At 34.5% G+C, this 24,372-nt stretch overlaps 2 protein-coding genes and 1 long non-coding RNA gene across 3 annotated transcripts; all 3 read right to left on the bottom strand.

Annotated features, from left to right (window-relative positions):
• Window positions 1-3,915: 3,915 nt before the first annotated feature.
• On the bottom strand, window positions 3,916-4,917 carry LOC131951081 (FMRFamide receptor-like). The gene has a single exon (XM_059313365.1). It carries the CDS (start codon window positions 4,915-4,917, stop codon window positions 3,916-3,918), a length of 1,002 nt encoding a protein of 333 aa, XP_059169348.1.
• A 1,771-nt stretch (window positions 4,918-6,688) lies between these two features.
• On the bottom strand, window positions 6,689-8,342 carry LOC131950996 (uncharacterized). Its single transcript, XR_009388377.1, has 4 exons — window positions 8,262-8,342; window positions 7,998-8,048; window positions 7,693-7,755; window positions 6,689-6,797 (listed from the first exon to the last, which is right to left on the bottom strand). It is a non-coding gene; the product is annotated as an uncharacterized LOC131950996 (long non-coding RNA).
• A 2,524-nt stretch (window positions 8,343-10,866) lies between these two features.
• Window positions 10,867-18,677, bottom strand: LOC131951075 (uncharacterized). Its single transcript, XM_059313351.1, has 3 exons — window positions 17,171-18,677; window positions 12,843-13,047; window positions 10,867-12,680 (listed from the first exon to the last, which is right to left on the bottom strand). The coding sequence occupies exons 1-3, from the start codon at window positions 18,675-18,677 to the stop codon at window positions 11,012-11,014; spliced, it is 3,381 nt and encodes a 1,126-aa protein (XP_059169334.1). The 3' UTR covers window positions 10,867-11,011.
• Window positions 18,678-24,372: the final 5,695 nt, after the last annotated feature.

Below are 24,372 nucleotides of genomic sequence, written 5' to 3'. Positions count from 1 at the left end.
TTGAAGTGTCGATGCATCATCATTTTACTAATCATGCCTGTTTAGGACTATGGATACACAGACACAAGAAGGATTTTACCTACAAGTCGCCATCAGATATTGATATAAACTTTAATCTTCTAAAAGAAAACTACACATCAAATAGAATTCAGACAACGCACACATTGAGATCAATGTAATCTGCTTAATATTTAACTTCATTTATGATAGTTTAATAGACACACTTTAGTAAGCAATAAGTGGGTTATTTCTGTTGGTTCAATGTAACAAGTACTATGTCGTAAATCCAGCTCAAAATAAAATAAAAAAACCTTTATGTATCTGGAAATGTTAGACTTGGTCGTTGCAGCAAGCTCTTATTGGCTTAAATCGTTTAGTGGTGTATATGTGTTTACATGTAGTTTAGGTAATATCGTAGATATCTAGTGTAGATGATAGTAGCGTATATAGAGTGTAGATGATAGAAGCGTATATGGAGTGTAGGTGATAGTAGCGTATAAGGAGTGTAAGTGATAGTAGCGTATAGGGAGTATATGTGATAGTAGCGTATAGGGAGTGTATGTGATAGTAGCGTATAGGGAGTGTATGTGATAGTAGGGTATAGGGAGTGTAGGTGATTGTAGCAGAGAGAGGATCTACGCGACACTGATACCACAACAAACACAGTATGGAGTTCACATCAACGTTAAATAGGTTAATTAACTGAATCTCTCTTTCAGATCAGCTTTGATTGATCAATTTGTAAATTTAAGAATTAGATCTTCATATAAGTAGTTGTGTTTGTCACGACCAAGTTTATAATTTGCATGTGTATTCAATGTTAATTATCAATATTCTTTTACATTCTCTATACCTAAAATTGTTGTATCTTCACTTTGTCTAATATTGTTGTATCTTCACTTTGTCTAATATTGTTGTAACTTCACTTTGTGTAATATCGTTGTATCTTTACTTTGTCTAATATTGTTGTATCTTCACTTTGTCGAATGCCTATTGTCTTACACTTAGACAGAACATAATAGAGCTAATTATAACCGCCCTCTCTACCTCGACTATAGGCCTTGTAAGTCTACCGTCTCGAAATGTACTAGCTGCATAGTACGACCTTCAAGTCAGTAGGTCAATAAAGAGTTTTATGGCTCATGCAGGTTTTATTGAGCCGTAGAACTGTTTATTGACCTACTTACCAGCCCTATAACCCTACACTAAAGTGATCTACATCAGCTGTTACCACCAATCGATTGCACGTGCATGATACAATAATACACCATTACAGTACTAATACAGCATGCCGCACTAATACACCATTACAGTACTAATACAGCATGCCGCACTAATACACCATTACAGTACTAATACAGCATGTCGCTCTAATACAGCATACAGCACTAATACTACATACTGCACTAATACACCATTACAGTACTAATACAGCATGCCGCACTAATACACCATTACAGTACTAATACAGCATGCCGCACTAATACACCCTTACAGTACTAATACAGCATGCCGCACTAATACACCATTACAGTACTAATACAGCATGCCGCACTAATACACCCTTACAGTACTAATACAGCATGCCGCACTAATACACCATTACAGTACTAATACAGCATGCCGCACTAATACACCATTACAGTACTAATACAGCATGCCGCACTAATACACCCTTACAGTACTAATACAGCATGCCGCACTAATACACCATTACAGTACTAATACAGCATGCCGCACTAATACACCATTACAGTACTAATACAGCATGCCGCACTAATACACCATTACAGTACTAATACAGCATGACGCACTAATACACCATTACAGTACTAATACAACATGTCGCTCTAATACAGCATACTACACTAATACAGAATACATTGATTGGGTGGTAGAGGCCTTATGTTTAGGTGTATGTGATCGTCATACTACTCAGTTACATAGATTGGGTGGCACATGCCTTATGTTTAGGTGTATGCGATCGTCATACTACTCAGTTACATTGATTGTTTTGGCAGATGCCTTATGTTTAGGTTATGTGGTCGTCATGCTACACAGTTACATTAATTGTGTGGCACATGCCTAATTTTTAAGTGTATGTTTTAGCCAGTTACAGACCGGTCATTTTAGTCTTATAATAACCACGTAACAACATAATAATAATAATCATATATTAACCACACAAAAACCACACAATAACCGCATAACAACCAAATAACAATCACATATCGACCAAACAACAACCATACAATAACAACACAGCAACCATAAAGCAACCACACAACAACGACATAACAACCACATAACAAAAACATAACAACCACAAAACAACCACACAACAACCACACAACAGCCACACAACAATCACATAGCAGCCATATGACAACCACATAACAACAACATAACAACACAATAACCACATAAATCTACGTAAAACTACATAACACCCTCATAACAACCCAGTCCATTCTCGCCATCTTCTCCATTTAATAACCACATTAATCGAACACACAAATAGCATGTGTTACATCAGCTCTATTTAAAGTAAAAGACAAAACATGTCAACAAGTAGTTCACCAAACACTTCAAACCACTTGTGTTCTTGACGTCATGTAGGGCAAACATGTTTATTTTATTTAAAACAAAAGAGTTGTTGTCTAGCTTAAACGATAAATAAACCATGAGATGTCACAAACATAACGGAAAGAGGAAGGAAATAAAGAGGCAAATCACTGTCTTGTTTTTTTTTTTAAACTTTACACTTACATGAAGTGTAAATTTTCAAAGTTGCAAGAATAAAGTCTACACTTACATGAAGTGTAGACTTTATTCTTGCAACTTGAAAATTATCTCATCCTTTTACATACAATAAAAACATTTTATTTTGCATCAAACTGTTCTGTTTAATCTTTAAATTTCTTTTATTTTCTCTTAACAAGTTTGCAGTTCTGAGTCTTATTTAGTCTTTTCTCTAGTATAATTATTGTCTTAACAATGCAAAAAAGCTACACAGCCCATTGTACTTTAATATAACCAACATATAACATATTTACAGGTAATACTGAATGGTAAAGTGTCAATCACTTGCACATACACATATCACAGCTTTTATCGCTAAAGTTTCACCAAGTTATATTAATTAATGTTATGGTTATATTAATAAACATAATACTCTACATGTGATTTGCTAAAGTAAAGTGATTACAATATAAATCACATACGACATCTCAAAGTGAAGGTAAATATAGAACAGAATTAAGTTCATATCGTATATTTGTTGTACGAACATCGTTATCTTATATAATAAAACATTCCAAACAATAATTTCACACTCACTATATGAAGACAATTTAAACGGCGGGTTTCATCACAAGCATGGGGGTTATCTCCCATCATTAATATTGTTAAGGATAGTACAACCCTTTATACTATTAGCTTCTTACTACGGTTATAAAAAGAAGAAAGAATTTAAAATAATATCCGTCTCTTCCTGGGACACCAATGGAGTCGATTTAAAGACTATTTGCTGTAGAACGTCATGGTACGTTTTCTATAAATACATTGTGCTTTAAAACAAAATCATTTTAGTAGTTTCATAAGGAAACACTTGATAATTGTTCTTTCTAAGAAATTAACCTACAAGGTAGTAACTAGAATTTTAACTAATTATAATTTAATTACACATTATAAATGTCTTACAACCACATATATTTAGTGTTCAATAACGTGTTTGTAAGTGATTTGTGTAACAAGGAATATATATATATATATATATATATATATATATATATATATATATATATATATATATATATATATATATATATATATATAAACATATACATATATGGCAACGTATTACAATCAAAATAGGTGTTACTGAATTTACTTTCAAAACAAATGTTTACAAATTTACTGGTGAAACAAACGTTTATAAGTTTTTGCAAATTTAGAACTCATAGTAACATAGATGAGAAAATTAACGGAGGCGTTAAACTGGTACAAGTTGCCTATAACCGCCTCCCAGATAATGTAAATACTGTCCAGCCTTAAAACATACACATACGAATACAAGTACATCCCCGCGGTGGGTAGGTTGGCCGATACGGTCACGATGCACACAGTCAACAACATTTTTGCCACTTTTCTCTCTTTCAAACGCTTGGATTTTTCTTTAAGAAACCTGGAGCTCCGTTTTGACAGCTTGAAGGAGATGATGCAGGAACAGATGACGATGGTAACGATGGGTATTGTCGTGAAAGCGTTGTTGACGCAGACATCAAAGAAAAAGGAAAACGAGTCGTAGTTATCGACGTACAGCTTGCTTTCAACGACAATCCCGATGGTGCAGTTGTAGGTTTCGTTGAAAATTTCTACATAGCTTAACCGTAAGAGTAGCGGGAATAGCATAGCGAAGGTGTAGGCGTATAGGATTAGGATCATGAGTTTAACACGGTGCGGGGTGAAGATTTGGGAGACGTGTAAAGGAAAACAGACAGCGATGAAACGTTCAATGGCTATGGCGGTCACGTGACATATACTGACAGTCTCGAAGTAGTCGGTGATTGGGTAGATGAAGATGAATGTAAACGACCCGATGGTAACCGAACCGGGGACGTCGAAGTGTGAAACCAAACACTTGAGCCGCCTGAAAGGCTGGAAAAGGGAGGAGCAGAGGTCGCTAATGGAGAGGGAGATGAGGATGATGGTTGTGGTCTCCTTCTGGTTGTGGCGTGAGAGGACGACGATGTTGAGGAGGTTACCCACAATGCCCAGCAGGCTCAGGAAGTGGATGAGGAAACAGTTGAAGAACACGTCGAATAGGAAAGCCGTTCTGGCGTCAAAGAAGACGCTGGTGTCTGGCATTGGGTTGCTTACTGTTGTGTTGAGCGGGTTGGAAACAACACTGTCCATTGTTACAGACTATCAACACAGTTCTGTGTTCAGCTGGGTTTAACACTGCTGAAAGTATGCTACTAAAGGCAGTATTTAGTAGTCTTAACAAAATACGTAATAAAACGTATATAGATTGTGAATACAAACATACATACGGTGCGGCTTTTTTGAAATTATAAATATTGACCACTGAATATCTCCTAATTTAAAGTTATTTCAACGAATTGGTGTTTTCTTTTTGATGTCTGGAGTTCCCCTATGATGCCCCAAGCAAGCAGAAAAGTAGAATATCGATCTCTGTAAAATGTCAACATCGGCCTACCTTCCTATCGATTACTCAATTATTCTGAAACAATACTCGGGACAAACACAATGGCTAATTATGGAAGATAAAAGAAACTTGGAATGGCCTGGATATATACAGATGTTTACTTGTATATTTGTACAAGATAAATTATAATAAACAAATGGGAACGATTACGCTTTTTAACAACGACCAAAATACGCTTTGCTATGTTGTATCTAAAATTGATGTAATATTTATTTTAAATCCGAAGCTTAAAGGAAATTAAGAAATGCCTGGAGCCAAGTCTCAATCCTGATATAATTGTAAGTTTTTCTTTGATTCGCAACAATTTAGGTTTTTCGATTATTTAGTTGTAAAAGATCAACAAATGGTAGGACAAATCAAACTAAAATTAGAAGAGCTTTATCACTACTGTTTTGTTCTGTAGTCGACCAATAACTTTTATGTGCTGATCAATTAATTCAGTTTATAAAAACCGTTTTAGTGTTCCTTATATTACTGAAATTATTTCTAAAATTTACCGGAATATTTTTAATAATTTTATAAATCATTAAAAAACTTCAATTTCAATTCGCTAGTTTTAAAACGTCTTTTAAAGTCTACGTTGTATTCGTTACATTTTTCTTAATATATATATAAAAAATGAGTATCTATAGAAATTTCTTCACTTTTTATTATACCGGGTTAAATCATAGCATTATCAAACTTATTGGATACACTAAGCGAAGGATGAGTCATTTTAAATGAATAGTCTTTTTAAATGAGAATCTTTTTTCACTAAATAGTTAGCTAAATACAATTTAGTGATAAATAAAACAGAAAGTTCTAAGTGTTAAATTAAATTTAAAAATACAATTATTGAAAAAGAAAAGATACAACAATTCGCCTACATCTAAAATGATAGTAGTATAACAGTATTTGACAATTTTTATGTTGTTCATGTTGTTTATTAAATACAATTGATACACGTTTTTTAGTATAACTTTTTATCAATGAATAAATTTGCAATTAAAACTATGAGCAGCATATATATCATTTGTGTATTGTATTGCTTGATTACAAATTAAAAGTACCGCATTTATTAATAATTCTAATCTTATTTGTTGTTTATTTCATTATATTAAAAGAATAAAAATATGTTTGCAGGTAGTACTTTAATTGCTCTTTGATTGAATTATTTTAGTCAAATATCGTAAAAAGGTTTTTAAATAGCTAAGATAGGCACGGGTACTACTTTATCATTGATACAAAATTAGTTTAACTAATTAGTCCTATTAACTAAACTGAATTAAAATGACGTTAAATCGCTAATTCGAATAAAAATATTTTAAAATACCTCTTTTAATAATCTTCATAAAAGTAAAGAATAAAACAAAACAAAAACACATCTAAAATATGTGTTGAAATATTAATTTTACTAAATCACCACATTATGTATCAAAATAATTTTCAATCAAATTTCAACAATAACTTTGAAACTATTAAAAAAACATGAACTAATATAATTACTTAAGTATAAAAGCTTGGAAATTCTTCGGATTATGCAAGTGTGCATTGCTTTCTTTTTCTTGTGTACGCTGAAGTTACGGACCTTCGGATGAAATGGATTGAAATAATATATCAGGTATACACACTCACACACAAACACTCACACACACATACACACACACATAAATATATATATATATATATATATATATATATATATATATATATATATATATATATATATATATATATATATATATATATATATATATATATATATATATATATATATATATATATATATATATATATATATAATATGTTGTTCGTCTTTCAGTTAAATGAAGTTTAGATGTGTTTACAACACACACACACACAAACGACGTTGCCTGGCAGCATCGCCTCTAACGTCTAACGGAGAATTGTTTGACGGTAACATTCCCCTTTTTGACGTAACTATTTATTCGGCAGATGCAGTAGAATTCATTGTTTCTTGACTTTAGCATGTAAAGTGACGATGGAGCAAACATTATTCTCATCCACCTTTACTTTCTCTAACGTGAGTCTGGTACCCAACACAGCCTGGTGAACTCAGGAAAAGTCCTTTAGTTTTGAGTCCCGAGAGGTATACGAACTTGAAGCCCACTGCAAGGCGGTCGAGATCGCTTGTTTATCGGTGGTAAATGGAGTATGTGTATACAAGTGTTGAGTGACTTCACTGGGTCGGGTTTCCTCCAAGTAAGCAAATGAGGCTGTCAACTCTAACCCCTACAATAATGTAACTTTCTGTGTCAACCCCCCTCTTCCTACTTTTATGTTATTTTAACTGGGTAAACCGTTTATTAAAAGTACATGTTACGATTTTTCGTTTTGGTGTCACCCCCGCAATGGTATCACCCGGTGAGGACCACACCCCACCGCTGCACCCGCCTTATTATGCCACTGCTTAAGCATGATAGGTTCAGATGTATATTTTATTTATGTAAAGGTTTGCACACCTGCATTTTAAACTGCCACAACAGGACATAGATTCGCAGCTTTCATATGCTGTCAAGCAAGGTCTGTATAGATAATTCGGAATATATATATATATATATATATATATATATATATATATATATATATATATATATATATATATATATATATATGCATATATTAATTTGAACTGTTTTTAACAATAATGTGTAATACAATAATCTATTTATGTACATATTCATTCTTATGTGTCACATTTATTTTTAAAAGTAAGTTTAGTTTTGCAACTATACAATGTTATGTGAGGTTATTTATATAACGACACCTTTTCTTGTAGTCATCCAGTGTCCCACACACCAATCCTTTACCCCAGCGCCTGATAGAAGTGAAGTAGACTTTATGTTACTAAATCATTGTAATTGTGATGTTTGAACGTTGGGTATTATTTACACTGCAGAAATAATTTACGAACTCCAATATAAATAGCCAAAGCTTGTAGGCCTACTTTGAATTATAATGTTAAAATAAAACTGATTTATTTTACGATAGTAATCTAAATATGAACATTACTGTGAAAGTTACACATTACATGCAAGTTAGTCCTGGACAGCAGTTATGATCATCTGTATTGCATTTCCACATTCTTTTGTTACAACCGATTTTAACACCGCTATATATATACATTAATGTAACGATATATGCATATATATATATATATATATATATATATATATATATATATATATATATATATATATATATATATACATTTGAGAGTGTATATAATATTTTTCGCTTGATGTTGATATTTTATATTTTAGTCTATAGATACTTTTACATTACGTTTTATTGGGCTGTCTCTGAATCCTTGAACTTGAAGCAATTAACATATCTAAATCTGAAATGGAGTTTTACAATGTCGTCAATACTGTTAAAACCAGTCTGGCATGTTATAGAGTCAATCTCAGTACTTTACTTATATACTAGTTGTTTTAGCCATGTTATGAAAAATACAACCATGCGCTATGGCTTATTTTATTTTCAAGGAGTACTATACTAATGGCGTCTGTCTTTTTCATTCATGTTTATAATAGTTAATTTATATTAACTTTTACAATATGGAATAAACGGCGCACTTATTTCATAAACTAAAAGACTTAAGCTAAAACAGGAAGACATAAATCAAGTGACGGAAAGATGATGACTAAAACGAATTACCGTCTGTAGAAACTTCCCACACTAAGGAAGATAAAAGCAGCCACCAGGCCAGCAAAAACCAAACACCAAGAGCCATTATTTCGCATAGACAAGTCTGTTGACTATTTAAAATATCTGAAAATTAAAACTCTGATTTATATCCCTGCTTAAACACCGATAACTAAGATAATTCTAGTTTTATTTTAAATATTAAGATTCTCACACATTTTTGTTGATCTATCAACAGCTGATGCATTTTATATTGTTTAATCTCTAATGCAAATATTTGTTATGCCTTATGTATAACTTTGTATTTAATAGATTTTTAAAACGAGCTCTCGAAAATAGACTTACCGAAGCGCGTCTGCAAGTATTTTCCATGTCTCAATGTTAAATGTTACAATTACATATTTACAATCAGATAATAGTGGTACGATTTTCTTATAAATTTTTTTTTACAGTTCAATAGTTCTACTCTACCTGCGACACAACAATTCAGTTTCTTTTTCAACTTGTATGCATTGGTATCAAAACTAGAGGGGTTCCACAGGGCGTCAATACTTACCAAACAGTTGATTCAACACAATACAAGACAATTATTGATTTAACTTACACGCGTTAACATTTTACATATTAAGTCTTTTCCCAAAGCCGGTTTATTAAGTCTATCCATTACGTTTGGTTTAGAATTTAAATATATGTTTTGAATTATCAACATCCAATACATTATTACACAACCATTTATCCTAATCGATAGCTTATTTTTATAATCAATACTTAGCAATTTGTGTAGGTATTGTTGTATTTATAAGCTATAGTTTTACAGTCGTCGTTTTAATGCTTGTGATGGATTCCAGGTGACACAATTTTTGTTGAACAGGTATTTCTCATTGTTTTTTTAAGGTCTACATTTATAATTGAGAATTTGAAAAAATGTTGTGCCTAGATTAGCGTTAGCTTTTTATTAAAAAAAAATTATAATACATAGTCAATAATTAAATTCATAGGAAGCAGTTTCCAGTTTTAAAAACTAATTAGTATGTTTATCGTTTTATTATTTGCCCATTCCCACAACAAAAATAAAACATGGAGAAAATTAATATCAGAGAATAACGACATTAAAAAATAAAACAAAAATCTTTTGACATTATATTATTTTTCTACGCGTTTATTATTTTATTTATGAATAACTTTTATTACAACTGTACAAACTAATATTAAAATCTTTTTTGAAAAGCTTTTAATTTCACCAAGAACTTTGTATATATTGCTTTTCCGCAAATCCTATTTTACTAGCTGTTTTCGCCCGTTTCGGAAAAACCAACGGGGCAAAGCTGTTTATATAGAGTATGTCCACTTTTAAACAGGGTATTTAGAAACGTTTTACTAGATGGTATTTGCATATATTACTTAGAGTTCTTATTAACATTGCTTATACATTATTTATCACTATTAATACAGCTCTTATTACTTTTCAATTTCCTTTTTCCCAACGCTTGACTCACTTTTGAATTTTAAACAAAGCTAGTATTGCATCTTAAGATTGACAGTTACATCAAAAAATCATCCATAGTGACATTTATGTATCATTATCAATAATAACTAACCACAATTTTAATATTTTTAAATCTAATAAAATCTAAGAATTAAACAAAAGCTAAAACATACATTAAAATTCAGAAAAAACAACAACATTTAACATGACTTGATTGTAAGTTTTAAATGTTGATTGGTTTATGTAAATTGCGCCTTTAAAAAATCCACATTTTAAAAAAATAGATAACTTTGACGAAATTATGCTATATACAGAGTACTGTACGACATGTGAGTACACTAGAAGATTCAAATTACATAACATCCCAAGACGCCGCTAACAAGTAAAAATCTCCTTTACTTAAAATACAATTTTTAAAAAATAATTTTGTAACGAACTGTAATATTTGTATTGCTTTATGCTTAATATCTCAAATAAAATATTACATAACATAAATCGAGCATTTTAAAATATTATATCACCACACTAAAATTTCTTTTGAACTTTTTAAGAAAGAAGGAGAAATGCATGCGCAACTCTGTAACCTCACACGTTAGATAATCAGATAAAATTAGAAGGAGATATGAAACATGTTTTACAATATATCTTCAAGAAGTCAGTAAATCCTTGCAGTAGCAATACATGCGTACAATCTTATCATGTTCCACACAGTCCGACAAGTTTTTGTACGTGCTAGTCCTGCTGATGTCGCCTAGAGTCTGTACTGACGTGAATATAAAGAAGCTGACGGTGTATCTGACTGTGGCCTCAAACGACGCCAGCCCTGGGCTAGTATCAAACATGATTCTGTAGATCCCACTCCAGCCTATAGACCCGCCGTGTAACGTCAAACTGGTTACGTTACGGAATTTCAGGACGGCACACTTGTCGCGGTATTTGGACGTGATTGAATTAATATCCTGTACAACTTGATAACCTATTTTAGGTGCGATTTCCCAAGTGGGAACAGGTACCCCGCCGTTACACATACAGTAATGTGGAGACAAATCCGCATCTTCGCATGTTCGTTTTATAGAAATCTCAGAAAAAAAAGATTTCACCCTGAAATCAAAATCGACTTTAGATTTTTCTGTTAACCCTTCGAAGTCTAAACTTAGCACACATTTTAAAGTTTTGTGTATGTCAAAGTTAGTTGTCAATCTGTTGGCATTAGTGAGCAGGTTTTTGAAAAGTCTGGAGTGTTTCTTCTGAAACCATTCAGGCGTGTATACCAACATAGCAGGGGTTCGTTCTTCGATGCTGCCTTCAAACGTTTTTCTGTAGGCTCCAACTCTAGGCCCGTGGTCACCGAAGAACACAAAAAACGTGTTGTTGAATACAGATGACTGGTGCAGATCTCTAAGAAAATTAAAATACAGCTCATCAACGGCACTAGCCTTGTTTGGGAAGTCGTGTGTCGGTCTGTCTATCACAGCCAAAGAGAAAAATCTCCCTGTAGTGTGGAGAGATTCTAGAATAAATTCTTTTACAAGATTTAGCCACACCTTAACTTCAATTTGGTCTTCAAAACAGTTGTTGTCAAAAACATTTTTATCTTTCAATAGAGACTTCAACATTGGAATGTTGTAGCTGTCTGTCGGTGGCCAAGAGAAATCGTCAAAGTCTGGCATATCTGACACGTACTGGGTTCGAAACCCGGCTTTCTTGAAATCCTGCCAGATAAAGTTCACGGCGTCAAAGCCCTCGGCTTGACTCCAGTTTGGGATGTCATGTTCATATTTTCCTGCAGCGATCGCTAGCAGGTTAGGAAATGTGTTGTCTCCAACTTTGTTGTACATGTTCATCTCCACCACACCCATCGTGTTCAATAAATAATCTCTTGTTTTTTTCATGGCACGTTTGAACAAATTTCCTGACAGTGAATCTAACCCAAGCAGTAACACATTCATCTGCTCAGAGCTGAAGTTGTTGTTATGTGGGACTTCCCGTTTTCTTAGCTCTTGTTTAGTTGGGTAGTGTAACATACTGGATACTATTTTATCGTTGGTATCCTTGCACTGAACATCAACAAAAGGAACATTTTTAGAGACTTTTGATACATCAGAAAACCAGTCCTGCCATTCACCATTGACATAGTATATTCTCCTCTTGTGGAAAACAGATCTATATCTGCAAGTTATTGACTCATCTTTGTGAAAATTTCTCTTTAATGTTTGATTGACGTGAACATATTTCCCATCGTAGTACGTCAGCGTATGTAGGCCGTCGGGACATTCTACGGTAGGAAACTGTTCATAATATCTTAGAGAGTTCGGGCTGAAAACAAGGTTGGAATTTTCTTTGATATATATTTTTAAACAAAAACTGCTGCCTTTTATAAACATAGATTTTTTAGATATTACATTTCTTTTTCTCAAAACATATACGTTCTTTAAACATTAACCTAATAAAAAAACTGCATTTATTGTCGAATGTTACCTAAAAGGATCTAGTTCAGGAAATCTACAGCTGTCTCCATACTTGATCTGAGGAGCTTCTGTTAGTTTGATGTAGCTATAACTCCTCTGTATAGACCAAACAGCAACTGTGATGAGGATAAGCGGCAGGATTAACCTGATGTTCAACAATCGTCGAAATCTGCGTGAGGGTTCAATTGCAATATTTTCAGTTTTGTAATATATGTCTGAATAAAAATCAATAATTTACACAATATTACAATCAAAATGTTTATTTTAGTAAGTTATATTTTTCTACTTTTTTATTAGTTACATAACTGCTTATTATTATTTCTAATCAGAAAAAAACTATTAAATGTAATTTTTGTAAACTTTTATTACTAAATACGAAAAGTGTATTAAATACTGAACGCTAAATAATATATTTAAATCAAACCGAAATTAATCATGTATATCGTAGCTGAAAATCTATATTCTACTAAGTCACTATTGTTTACAAGTTTGTATTTTTTGTGTTTCTCTGTATAGGTTGATCAGAACATCTTCACTATATGTAGAATTATAAAATATACATTTATATATTTACACATTTAAAAAAAATAAGCCGGGAGTGATCTCCCCTAAACTTTCTCGAATATTCTTATATAAAACAACAGGGGATGGCAACACGGGCTATAAACATGATTTGTAATCCATTTTAAATACTTAAAGTTTTAAAAATAGAATAAAATCTCATAGACAAAACAATTGCACACCAAGTGAACGCCAAATAAAAAAGTGCATTATAGTGCGCAATATTATTAGTACTTTAAAAATTTACATTAGTTTTTTGAGAAATCGGAAGTAGCGTAAATTACTACTTCCAGTCAACGGAAATTACTCAAAATTTAACAAAAGGTAGAAAATTAGATCTTTTACTTACATGCGAAATTTCATTTATCTATCTGAAATAGTACTCAAGTTATAGGCTTTTGAAAAATTCAAAGTAGAAAAAATACCACTTCTGGTTATCGGAAATCGCTCAAAAGTTGATACGGATCTACGATTTTGATAAAATACTTATATATAAAATTTCATCATCCTAGCTGTAACGGTACTCAAGTTATCGTGTTTACACACGGACAGACAGACACACAGACACACAGACACACAGACATACGGACAGAATAGCAAAGCCCAGTTTTTCAGACTGGATTACGCATAAAACCTCTTAATTTTGATAAATCTGGATTGATAATTTTTGCCCGATTAAAATAAGTCCTCTATACTTCGGAAGTGATGAAGGACTGAGGTCTAATACGGTGAAAATTGTTAAAATTTCAAGTGATTTTTGTGCACGATTACAATACTTTCTCTATACTTCGTATATACGAGAAAGTAATGAATGCACACATTAATTAGAGACTTAAGTTAAATTAATAATATATTTATATGTAAAAACACACTTTTAATTATTCAAATAACTAACCATGATTAACGTTTGCATCATTCAATGAATATCTCACTTTAAAAAAATAGACGACTAATGTGTAAATTGTTGGCTCTTGACAAAACGGCTTACTTCATTAAAACTCACGACAAATAGGCTCCCGTCATTTGGCTTCCAACAAAAGGACCGTTTTCAGTACGGTTTACTTAGGTACTAAGTCTCCCATCGAAAGGTCATCATTAAATATGCACCTGCCATTGGGACCCCTTAATCATTGCTCTTAAGAGTTACCTTAGTCAACACTCTTATATAATTCAACGTATGCATCTCTTATTCGACAGGCCCTATTTTTATATTATTTTATCTAGTATAAGAAATACTATTTTTACTTATTTTTATATTATTTTATCTAGTATAAGAAATAGTATGATTTAAATAAGTCATCTAGCTATGACTTCCATCAATTGAGTCTGTTGTAGGTTTTGTTCCAACTCAGTGTGTGGGGAAAGAGGTCCACGATGTACATTTACTCACAGTATGCTTGTAGGTTATCAAAACAAAATGCCTTTATCCTGTAAACATCATGGATATCATACATTTAAACTTTAGTGCTCGCTTTTAAGCAACATATTTTCACTGTTGTAACTTAAACATTATCAACATTGATCAAATTACGTTGTTAAGAGCTCGATTTGTTTATGAACTACTGTTGGTTCTTTGAAAAAGATTTACATTCAGACATTAAAAAGGGGTTATGGTGGTAGAGGAGGTAGGACCTGCGTATTATTGGTGGGTTGGACAAAATGGATACGCTTATGCAAATAGTAGTCATTTGATTTATTTGTCTGGAGCCAATATGTCGTACACATTTTGTCGGGAACCTTATGTCGTGAGCCCATTGGTCTAGAGAGCTCTTATGTCTGCAGCTAATATGTTGTAAGCCTATTTGTCGGGAGCCAATAAGTCGCGAGACCCTTTGTGGTGAGCCTAAATGTCGTGAGCCCATTTGTCGGTAGCTTACGTGTCCCGAGTCAATATTACGGGAGCCTATTTGACGGGAGCCAATATGTTGGGCCCTTTTGACGGGGCTATTTTGACTGGGTCATTTTGTCGTGGGTCGATTTGACGGGGTCATATTGACGGGGCCGCTTTTTAAGGGACCATTTTGTCACTGGCCGTTTTGACGGTGACCTGTTTAGTTTAGTTATATGTCAGTTTTCTTCGCTAGTTTTATATTTCTACAATTGTTTCAAGTCGGTCATTGATGGCCGCCTAATGTACTGATTCGAAAAATAAAATGGCTTTAACAAAACATTTAATCATAAAAAAAATGCATAGTCTTAAATTCTACTAGATTACCCGTTATTCTTGAATACGGGTGTGTTTCTGGGGTCATCCATTAATGAGGTCATGTTTTTTGACGATTTTTATCTTTCCCGTTCCCTTACCACTGTGACACATCTTCACAGAAAGACAGACCCCACATAAAAATATGTCACACGTCAGACAACATGATTTTGTCTTCTGAAAACAACGGTTCCGACTGAGCATGGATATGATCTTTCATATGCTGAGATCTACTTCACCTGCCCCGTGTCCCACCAACTCTCAATAGGCAGCTTTATCATTCACATCTAAAAAACAAGTTAATAAAAAGTTTAGTGACAATTTAAGCGCAATTTCCTTAATTAATTTTTTGTGACCGAACGAAAGGATATTTTTGAAAACTTTCATCTACAATATTGTTCTAAATTATGGCAGGAATCGATTGGTAAATGTTTCTAGTCGCTAAGTGGTCTGGTTGCCGAGATATGGGCCAAAAACTGCATTTTTCGAGGTATTTTTGCTTTTCCTGGAAATCCAGGAAGGAATTCCAGGAATTTTTTGGCCCACAATCATCCTCGGAACTTGCTTAACATATTTGCTTTGGAACTAGTCCTCGATATTGCTTAGTTGAGGAGGAGATACGACTTAAAGCTGGGCACACACATCCATCCAGAAATGACGAGTTAATAATCGCAATTCCTGTAAGGAAATTGCGCTAAAAATTGAAATGAAATTAACATTGACTTGATGTGTCTCGAACCGTACCACCCTCATGGTATCTGTTATTACACTATCATCCCGGCCAGCTGGGAACACACAAAAAATTGCTATTTTATCGAGGTAGTTTTTTTATCGTATATTGTTGTTAAAATAATAATTAAGCAAAAATTATTATTATTATATCATGATTTAGCCAATTCCATTATTAAACAAACATAGATGTATTTAAAGTAATTATTGCCTGAAATACATTAGTATAGAAGCTCATTATTGAACTAGGTCAAGAATCTATGTAGATCTAGTGCTAGAGTTTAGATCTAGATAAAAATAATACAATCTACGACTGGCTTGAGTTTTAAGTCTAGTTTATCAAGATAAATTCATTGTATTCTCGAACTATAATTATAATTAGATGATCTGTAAAGATAAAACGCTAAAATTTATATAAAATATTTAAGGACTTAAAAGTTTACTAAAGAAACTCAATTATTTATTGTCTTTTTTTAAACGAGTTAAACTTTTGAATTTGTGTTGAACAGGTTGGTAGAATAGAAGATTATTCTCTACATAAATACTTTTCTTTTTACAGCTCCACACATAGTGCAGATACTTTCATGTAACTAAACAGACAAACAAAAAATAAAAATAAAAATATACAAACTTCTCACTTTTAGTAAAATACTAGACTACCCGTTATCCTCGGATAATTGTGAGTTTCAGGTGTCATCCATAAAGAGCGTTAGGTTTATTGACTATTCCCCGCTCCCTACTGTCACACAAAAAGCCATACCCAACATTAAAAAAGACATTTCACCTCAAGCAACGTGTTTTTGTTTTGTAAAACACAATTTATTAGCTTAGGAGAAAATCCTTACAGTAGCAATACATGCGTACAATCTTATCATGTTCCACACAGTCCGACAAGTTTTTGTACGTGCTCGTCCTGCTGATGTCGCCTAGAGTCTGTACTGACGTGAATATAAAGAAGCTGACGGTGTATCTGACTGTGGCCTCAAACGAGGCTAGCCCTGGGCTAGTGTCAAACATGATTCTGTAGGCCCCACTCCAGCCTATAGACCCGCCGTGAAACGTCAAACTGGTTACGTTTCGGAATTTCAGGACGGCACATTTGTCGCGGTATTTGGACGTGATTGAATTTATATCCTGTACCACTTGATTCCCTATTTCAGGAGCGATTTCCCAAGTAGGGACAGGTACCCCGTCGTTACACATACAGAAATGTGGAGACAAATCCGCATCCTTGCAGGTTCGTGTTGGAGAAATCTCAGAAAATAAAGATCTCGTCCTAAAATCCAAATCAACTTTAGATTTGTCCGTTAACCCTTCAAAATCTAAAGTTAGCACACATTTTAAAGTTTTGTGAATGTCAAAGTTAGTGGTCAGTCTGTTGGCGTTGGTGAGCAGGTTTTTGAAAAGTCTGGAGTGTTTCTTCTGAAACCATTCAGGCGTGTATACCAACATAGCAGGAGCTCGTTCTTCGATGCTGCCTTCAAACGTTTTTCTGTAGGCTCCCCATCTAGGCCCGTGGTCACCGAAAAACACAAAAAACGTGTTGTTGAATACAGATGACTGGTGCAAATCTTTAAGAAAATTGAAATACAGCTCATCTACAGCACTAGCCTTGTTTGGGAAGTCATGTGTCGGTCTGTCTATCACAGCCAAAGAGAAAAATCTCCCTGTAGTGTGAATAGATTCTAGAATAAATTCTTTTACAAGATTTAGCCACAGAGTTACTTCAATTTGGTCTTCAAAACAGTTGTTGTAGTAAATATTTTTATCTTTCATGAGAGACTTCACCATCGGAATGTTGTAGCTGTCTGTTGGTGGCTGAGAGAAATCGTCGAAGTCTGGCATATCTGACACGTACTGGGTTCGAAACCCGGCTTTCTTGAAATCCTGCCAGATAAAATTAATGTAGTCGAAAGCCTCGAATTTTTTAAAACTTGGGATGTAACGTTCATAATTCCCTGCAGCGATTGCTATAAGGTTAGAAAACGTGTTGTCTCCAACTTTATTGTACATGTTCATCTCCACCACACCCATCGTGTTCAATAAATAATCTCTTGTTTTTTTCATGGCACGTTTGAACAAATTTCCTGACAGTGAATCTAACCCAAGCAGTAACACATTCATCTGCTCTGAGCTGAAGTTGTTGTTATGTGGGACTTCCCGTTTTCTAAGCTCTTGTTTAGTTGGGTAGTGTAACATACTGGATACTATTTTATCGTTTGTATCCTTGCACTGAACATCAACAAAAGGAACATTTTCTGAAACTTTTGATGAGCTAGAAAACCACTCCTGCCACAGACCGTTTACATAAAATATTCTGCTCTTGTAAGAAACAGATCTATATCTACACATTATTGATTCATTTAAATGATATTCGTTCTTTAATGTTTGATTGACGTGAACGAAGCTACCATCGTAGTACGTCAACGTGTGAAGACCGTCCAGACATTCAAATGTAGGAAACTCTTCATAATATTTCATGGAGTTTGGGCTGAAATACAAAAGCTGCAATAGTTTTCATGAGAAGTAAACAAAATACTTTTTTTTGGTGCCTAGTAAATAGACTAAGGATAACTATCTAAGCGCGATCTGCTACTAATTAAGCCTGCTACTTCTTTGGGCCATTTGTGTTTGTCCACATTTTTCCCCCCCACATAATTACTGAATTATATTACAGTTTATTTGATAAGGAGTTGCGCGGACCTTTGACCACAGTTGCTTTGACCATAGGAAGTTTGACCATAAGTGGTTTGATCACAGCGGGGCTTTGATCATAGGGGGTTTGACCACAGCGGGGCTTTGACCATAACGGAGCTTTGACCATTGGGGGTTTGTGAACAAAGCCCCTATGGTCAAACCCCCTATGGTCAAAGCTCCGCTGTGGTCAAACCCCCTATGGTCAAACCCCCTATGGTCAAAGCACTTTATGACTGTATGAAATTTCTACACAATTCATCCGATCAACTTTTGGTTCGTTTCACCATAGCGTTTGTTTCTTGGGATACGATGAACTACTGTAATCAATTACTTGTCAAACCATACTTTACAGTCACTGTTGGCTTTAATACGCACCCGTCCTCGGTCATGACAAGTTGGGAGGTTCAGAGTTGTTTTTTTACTTTAGTTTTGCTGCTGGTGATAGGCGTGCCTACATTCAACGTTTTTAAACAGCCGGCTAATATAACAAAAAACCTAGACTTTTAAATCTGTACGGTAGTTTCATGACCGTTCCCCAACTTAACCTATTCAATTATTACATAGGTCGCTTTAAAGCTACATATGTAATTTAAAAATGACAATCAATATTACCTGAAAGGATCTAACTCAGGAAATCGACAGTTTCCTTCGCCTACGACGTTCCCAATGAGAAAATCTTTGGAGGTCCAAATATATATTTGTATCAACAAAACTATCGCAGTTGCGAGAATAAATTTAAGGAAGAATCTGATTTTCACCAAAGGCTGACCGCAGCTAAATATGGAAAAGTCGTTTTATTCAACTTTAAAAAAGAAAAAGATTAATTGGTCTTAATTAATGTGGCATAAAAATGTTCAAATCGCTCGAATTCAGATACTCTGTATATACATACAATGTTTTTAGCAAGATTTCTGTAGTGTTTTATTTTCATTTTTTTTTAAGTGCGTACATGGTTACTTATAATTTAAGTTATCTATATCGAGCGCAACAAATCAATTAAATACATACTTTCTACTATCGTAATTATAAAGCAATCCTTATAACACACACACACATAAACACACACATACTGTCTTTTATGCATTACTACACATTTCAACCGATCGCCATGAAACCTTTGGAAGTTGTTGAGAATACTCTTTGGGAGGTTTCTGCGGACAAAAATTCAAACGGCAGGTGTGTCGTCTCGTGATTCGATTCTTCTCAATATACGGTATATACAAACAAAAGTTGATTGCGGTCTGACAACGTTCACTAAATTGAATCAGGCGCCTTAACCGGCGCCCCGACAGTGTGCAATTATCTGCCACGGGCTGTCTTGTGAGCGCTTTGGCGCCCACGTTAGTTTTAAATAGTGTGATAGATTATGGATACAATATGGCATTATAGTCGTTCAATACATTTAATCATGCGAATTCGCCGCGCCCCGACAGGGTGTGATTTGTCGCCCCGAGCTTTCCCTTGAGCTCTGTGGCGCCTACGTTCGTTTTAAACAGTGCAAAAGACTGTGCATAAAAAGCGTCCACTAAACATAATCAGGCGCGTTCCCCGGCGTCACGGTAGGGTGCGATTTAGCGCTCCGGGCAATTCCTTGAGCGCTTTCGGAGCCTTCGTTAGTTTCAAAACATTTAAATGACTAGGGATAAAAATGGGTCGTTATAGTAGTGCCATTTAGCTCCCCGGGTTATCCTGTAAACACTAGTTTTGAGGAGCCAGGGGCTGTAAGCGGTGCCCCTGATCCAAAGCGCAGCATTTTTTACATAAAGTCACAAGTCTAAACGAATATGATTGGTAACGCATTGATAAAACTCTTCTTTTATATTCGGCCAGACGTTTTTATATCTCCGCGGCAACACGCGGGGACGGGCACGCTTGTTCTATATATAAATGAACAAACATGTATATATCTATACATATCTATTTTATATATATATATATATATATATATATATATATATATATATATATATATATATATATATATATATATATATATATATATATATATATATATAATCGCACGGTCATATTCCGGTCATATTTGCGAACTTGACGGCCAATGTGCTGATTAATATATATATATATATATATATATATATATATATATATATATATATATATATATATATATATATATATATATATATATATATATATGTAACGTATCGATTGTTTTCTAATGTTTTCCTCTCGTAATCAATAATTCAAAAATAAATGAAGTATGATCACATTCAGAACATGACCACAGTGGAAAATTATATAAAGATACAAACGTCTGAACTGATCTAGATTTCAAACTATAATAATATAACGTTTTAGTCAATTTAATGGAATTAAAAAATATTTACTTTATCGTAAGTAGTTTAAAGAAAAAAAATGATTTCAACAAAAATTATTGATACCTTAGTCTATCCATTTTTTACTTGAGAAAAATTTTTTCTGCCACGAGTTTCTAACTTCTAGTGAGTAAAAGTAGAAGTAAGATGAATAGTGCTTCACTTCTAGCTGTCAACAAAGATAGGTATAATTTACAGGCTGTATCACTTGTTAGAGAGGTGTGAAGTAAAATGCATGCATGTTAGCAATTCCGTAAAATGTATACAATTACACAAAAACAACAACTAAGTATCAACATGCCCCGTGCCTTAAGTACAATAACAGCTGTCGTTCTTACAATAAGCAGAACATGATGTTGTTTATCAAATGTGAGAGCGACTATATTGAAATACACAGCATAATCTGCTAACACACGAGCAAACAATGATAAAAAGATAGCGTAAAATGCGGTATACATTGTTAAATATATTGATTTGCATTTGATGGTGGTTTTTAGATACAACAAAAGGCGCATCATATTTACTTTCATAGTAGTAAAGGCAATATTATTATTAATATAGAGTTTGTGATATGATTAAGTCGGATTTTTCTTGCTTCCTAGAATAGGACTGTCGACTATAAGTATAAATAAGTTAAAATATTAAATCATAATTGGCTGTAATTTAATTGTGCTATAGGTATGAATTTAATGTTTTTAAAAGGTAGTCGGGTAGTAAAATATAGTTAAATAAGGTAGTCGGGCAGTAGCGTAGCGAGGGGGGGGGGGCGGGGGGGGGACATATGTCCCCGGGCGCCGAGCTTAGGGGGCGCCAGAATGGGTTGGAAAAATAAATTGAAAGGTTGAAGGGGGTGCTAATTGAAAGTTAGAGGGGGGGTGCAAATGAAAATCTCGAGTGGGGGGTGCAAATCGAAAGTTTGAGGGGGGTGCAAATCAAAATCTCGAGGGGGGGGGGGGGGTGTGCAAATCGAAAATTTTGTCCCCGGGCGCCGGGAAGGGTCGCTACGACTCTGTAGTCGGGTAGTTATATTTAGTTATATCAAGCGTGTTTTATATTGACGTTGTGTGGGTTGGGAATAGAGCAATAGTATAAGGATAGTGTGCATTTCATCAATCTGATACAAATGTATAGGACTTAAGCCTCCAGATACATTATGTATAATACACCAGCACACCAGATATTTCTATCTACGCCTCTGATTTGCCTCACGTGATATTGTCACGTGACCGAAGAAAATCAATGCGAGACTAAGCTCTTGGATAATCTTCACTACGGGTCGTTTTTCACATACACTAATAAACAAACGTGTATTGATTTTCAGCCCGCATCTGATTAATTTTTTCAATTTGTTTTTGCTTTGAGAATACGCAAGGTATTGCTAGGTATAGGGTTTAACTAATCTACTTCATAACATAGCTCTGATACTACTAGTAAAATATTTCGAATTAACAGAATGCTCGGTGGCCTAAAGGAAAATATAAGGTTTTAGCCAACTACTAAGTATAAGGTTGTGGCCAACTCTTAAGGGATAATTTTGTGGCCATCTCTTAAGGGATAAGTTTGTGACCAACTGCCAAGGGATAAGTTTGTGGCCAATTGCCAAGGAATAAGTTAGTGGCCAACTTCCAAGGGATAAGTTTGTGGCCAACTGTCAAGGGATAGGTTTGTGGCCAACTGCCAAGGGATAAGTTAGTGGCCAACTTCCAAGGGATAAGTTTGTGGCCAACTGCCAAGGGATAAGTTTGTGACCAACTGCCAAGGGATAAGTTTGTGGCCAACTCTTAAGGGACAAGTTTGTGACCAACTGCCAAGGGATAAGTTTGTGGCCAATTGCCAAGGAATAAGTTAGTGGCCAACTTCCAAGGGATAAGTTTGTGGCCAACTGTCAAGGGATAGGTTTGTGGCCAACTGCCAAGGGATAAGTTAGTGGCCAACTTCCAAGGGATAAGTTTGTGGCCAACTGCCAAGGGATAAGTTTGTGACCAACTGCCAAGGGATAAGTTTGTGGCCAACTCTTAAGGGACAAGTTTGTGGCCAACTGTCAAGGGATAGGTTTGTGGCCAACTCTTAAGGGATAAGTTTGTTAGCCAACTCTTAAGGGATAAGTTTGTGGCCAACTGCCAAGGGATAGGTTTGTGGCCAACTCTTAAGGGATAAGTTTGTGGCCAACTACTAGAGCAAACCTTGTGGCCACTTGGTAAAGATTTACGTTGTGGTCCACTAATGGACCACAATGTAGTGGAGTGTTTATTACCAGCTATCACTGTATACCAGTGACAGCCAGGATCCCGCATCACTAGCTGCTAGTTCACAGAGGCAGGTACACTTATAGATGCAGATAGATATGTATTAAATCTGTATACTGATATGGACGTGAATGTTGCTGTGGGTGTGGGTATGGTTGTGGGTGTGGATGTGGATGTGTTACCTTTAACATCTTTCCGAATCCCACCTGTAACCACTCTGTTACCACTTACCACATCCAGCCTATAACTACCCTGTTACCACTTACCACATCCCAGCTATAACTACCCTGTTACCACTTATCCGGCATATGTTCCTTCCCAGCAATTTTTATTACGGGCATTAATTACTATACACAATACTAATCACAACAGGGTAATTATAGAATGGATGGAAAATAATCGAATCATGTGCAACATGTTGTGCAGTAGTCATAGTGTTTTGGTTTCAAGGCTACCTTATGTTTCTGTCCTAAAAATTTTAAAATATATTTTACACGTAAACTGTATATAGCATGTTATTTGTTATGTACTTTAAATACGACTATTGTCTACCATCTTCCGTCAACGTACGCCTATTATCTGTTCTTAAGTGACTAAACACCAACATGGGAGTGGTTTCTGTTTCAAATGTTTCCGTTATGTGAAATGCATTTACTTTGTTTTTTTTTTTTTTACTTTCTCGTATAATTCGAAGTATAGAGAAAGTCTTGTAATCGAAAAAAAAATCGAGATTTTTGCAAAACTCGACGTTTTACAGCTCCCTGAGTC

The sequence above is a fragment of the Physella acuta genome, unplaced genomic scaffold (assembly GCF_028476545.2).
Source record: "Physella acuta isolate Inbredline_101_S28 unplaced genomic scaffold, ASM2847654v3 ptg000064l, whole genome shotgun sequence".
Classification (NCBI taxonomy): domain Eukaryota; kingdom Metazoa; phylum Mollusca; class Gastropoda; family Physidae; genus Physella; species Physella acuta.
Note: the sequence above shows the minus strand (reverse complement) of the source record. Positions and strands in the feature narration are given on the sequence as shown.

Coding starts and splice junctions, on each gene's coding strand:
- LOC131951081 (XM_059313365.1), bottom strand. CDS start 4,917: ATGGACAGTGTTGTTTCCAACCCGCTCAACACAACAGTAAGCAACCCA.
- LOC131951075 (XM_059313351.1), bottom strand. CDS start 18,677: ATGTGTAGATATAGATCTGTTTCTTACAAGAGCAGAATATTTTATGTA. Junction 13,048..17,170: donor TGTACGCATGTATTGCTACT/GTAAGGATTTTC, acceptor ATTTTTATTCAG/ACATATATTACAAAACTGAA. Junction 12,681..12,842: donor CCTGAACTAGATCCTTTTAG/GTAACATTCGAC, acceptor CCTTGTTTTCAG/CCCGAACTCTCTAAGATATT.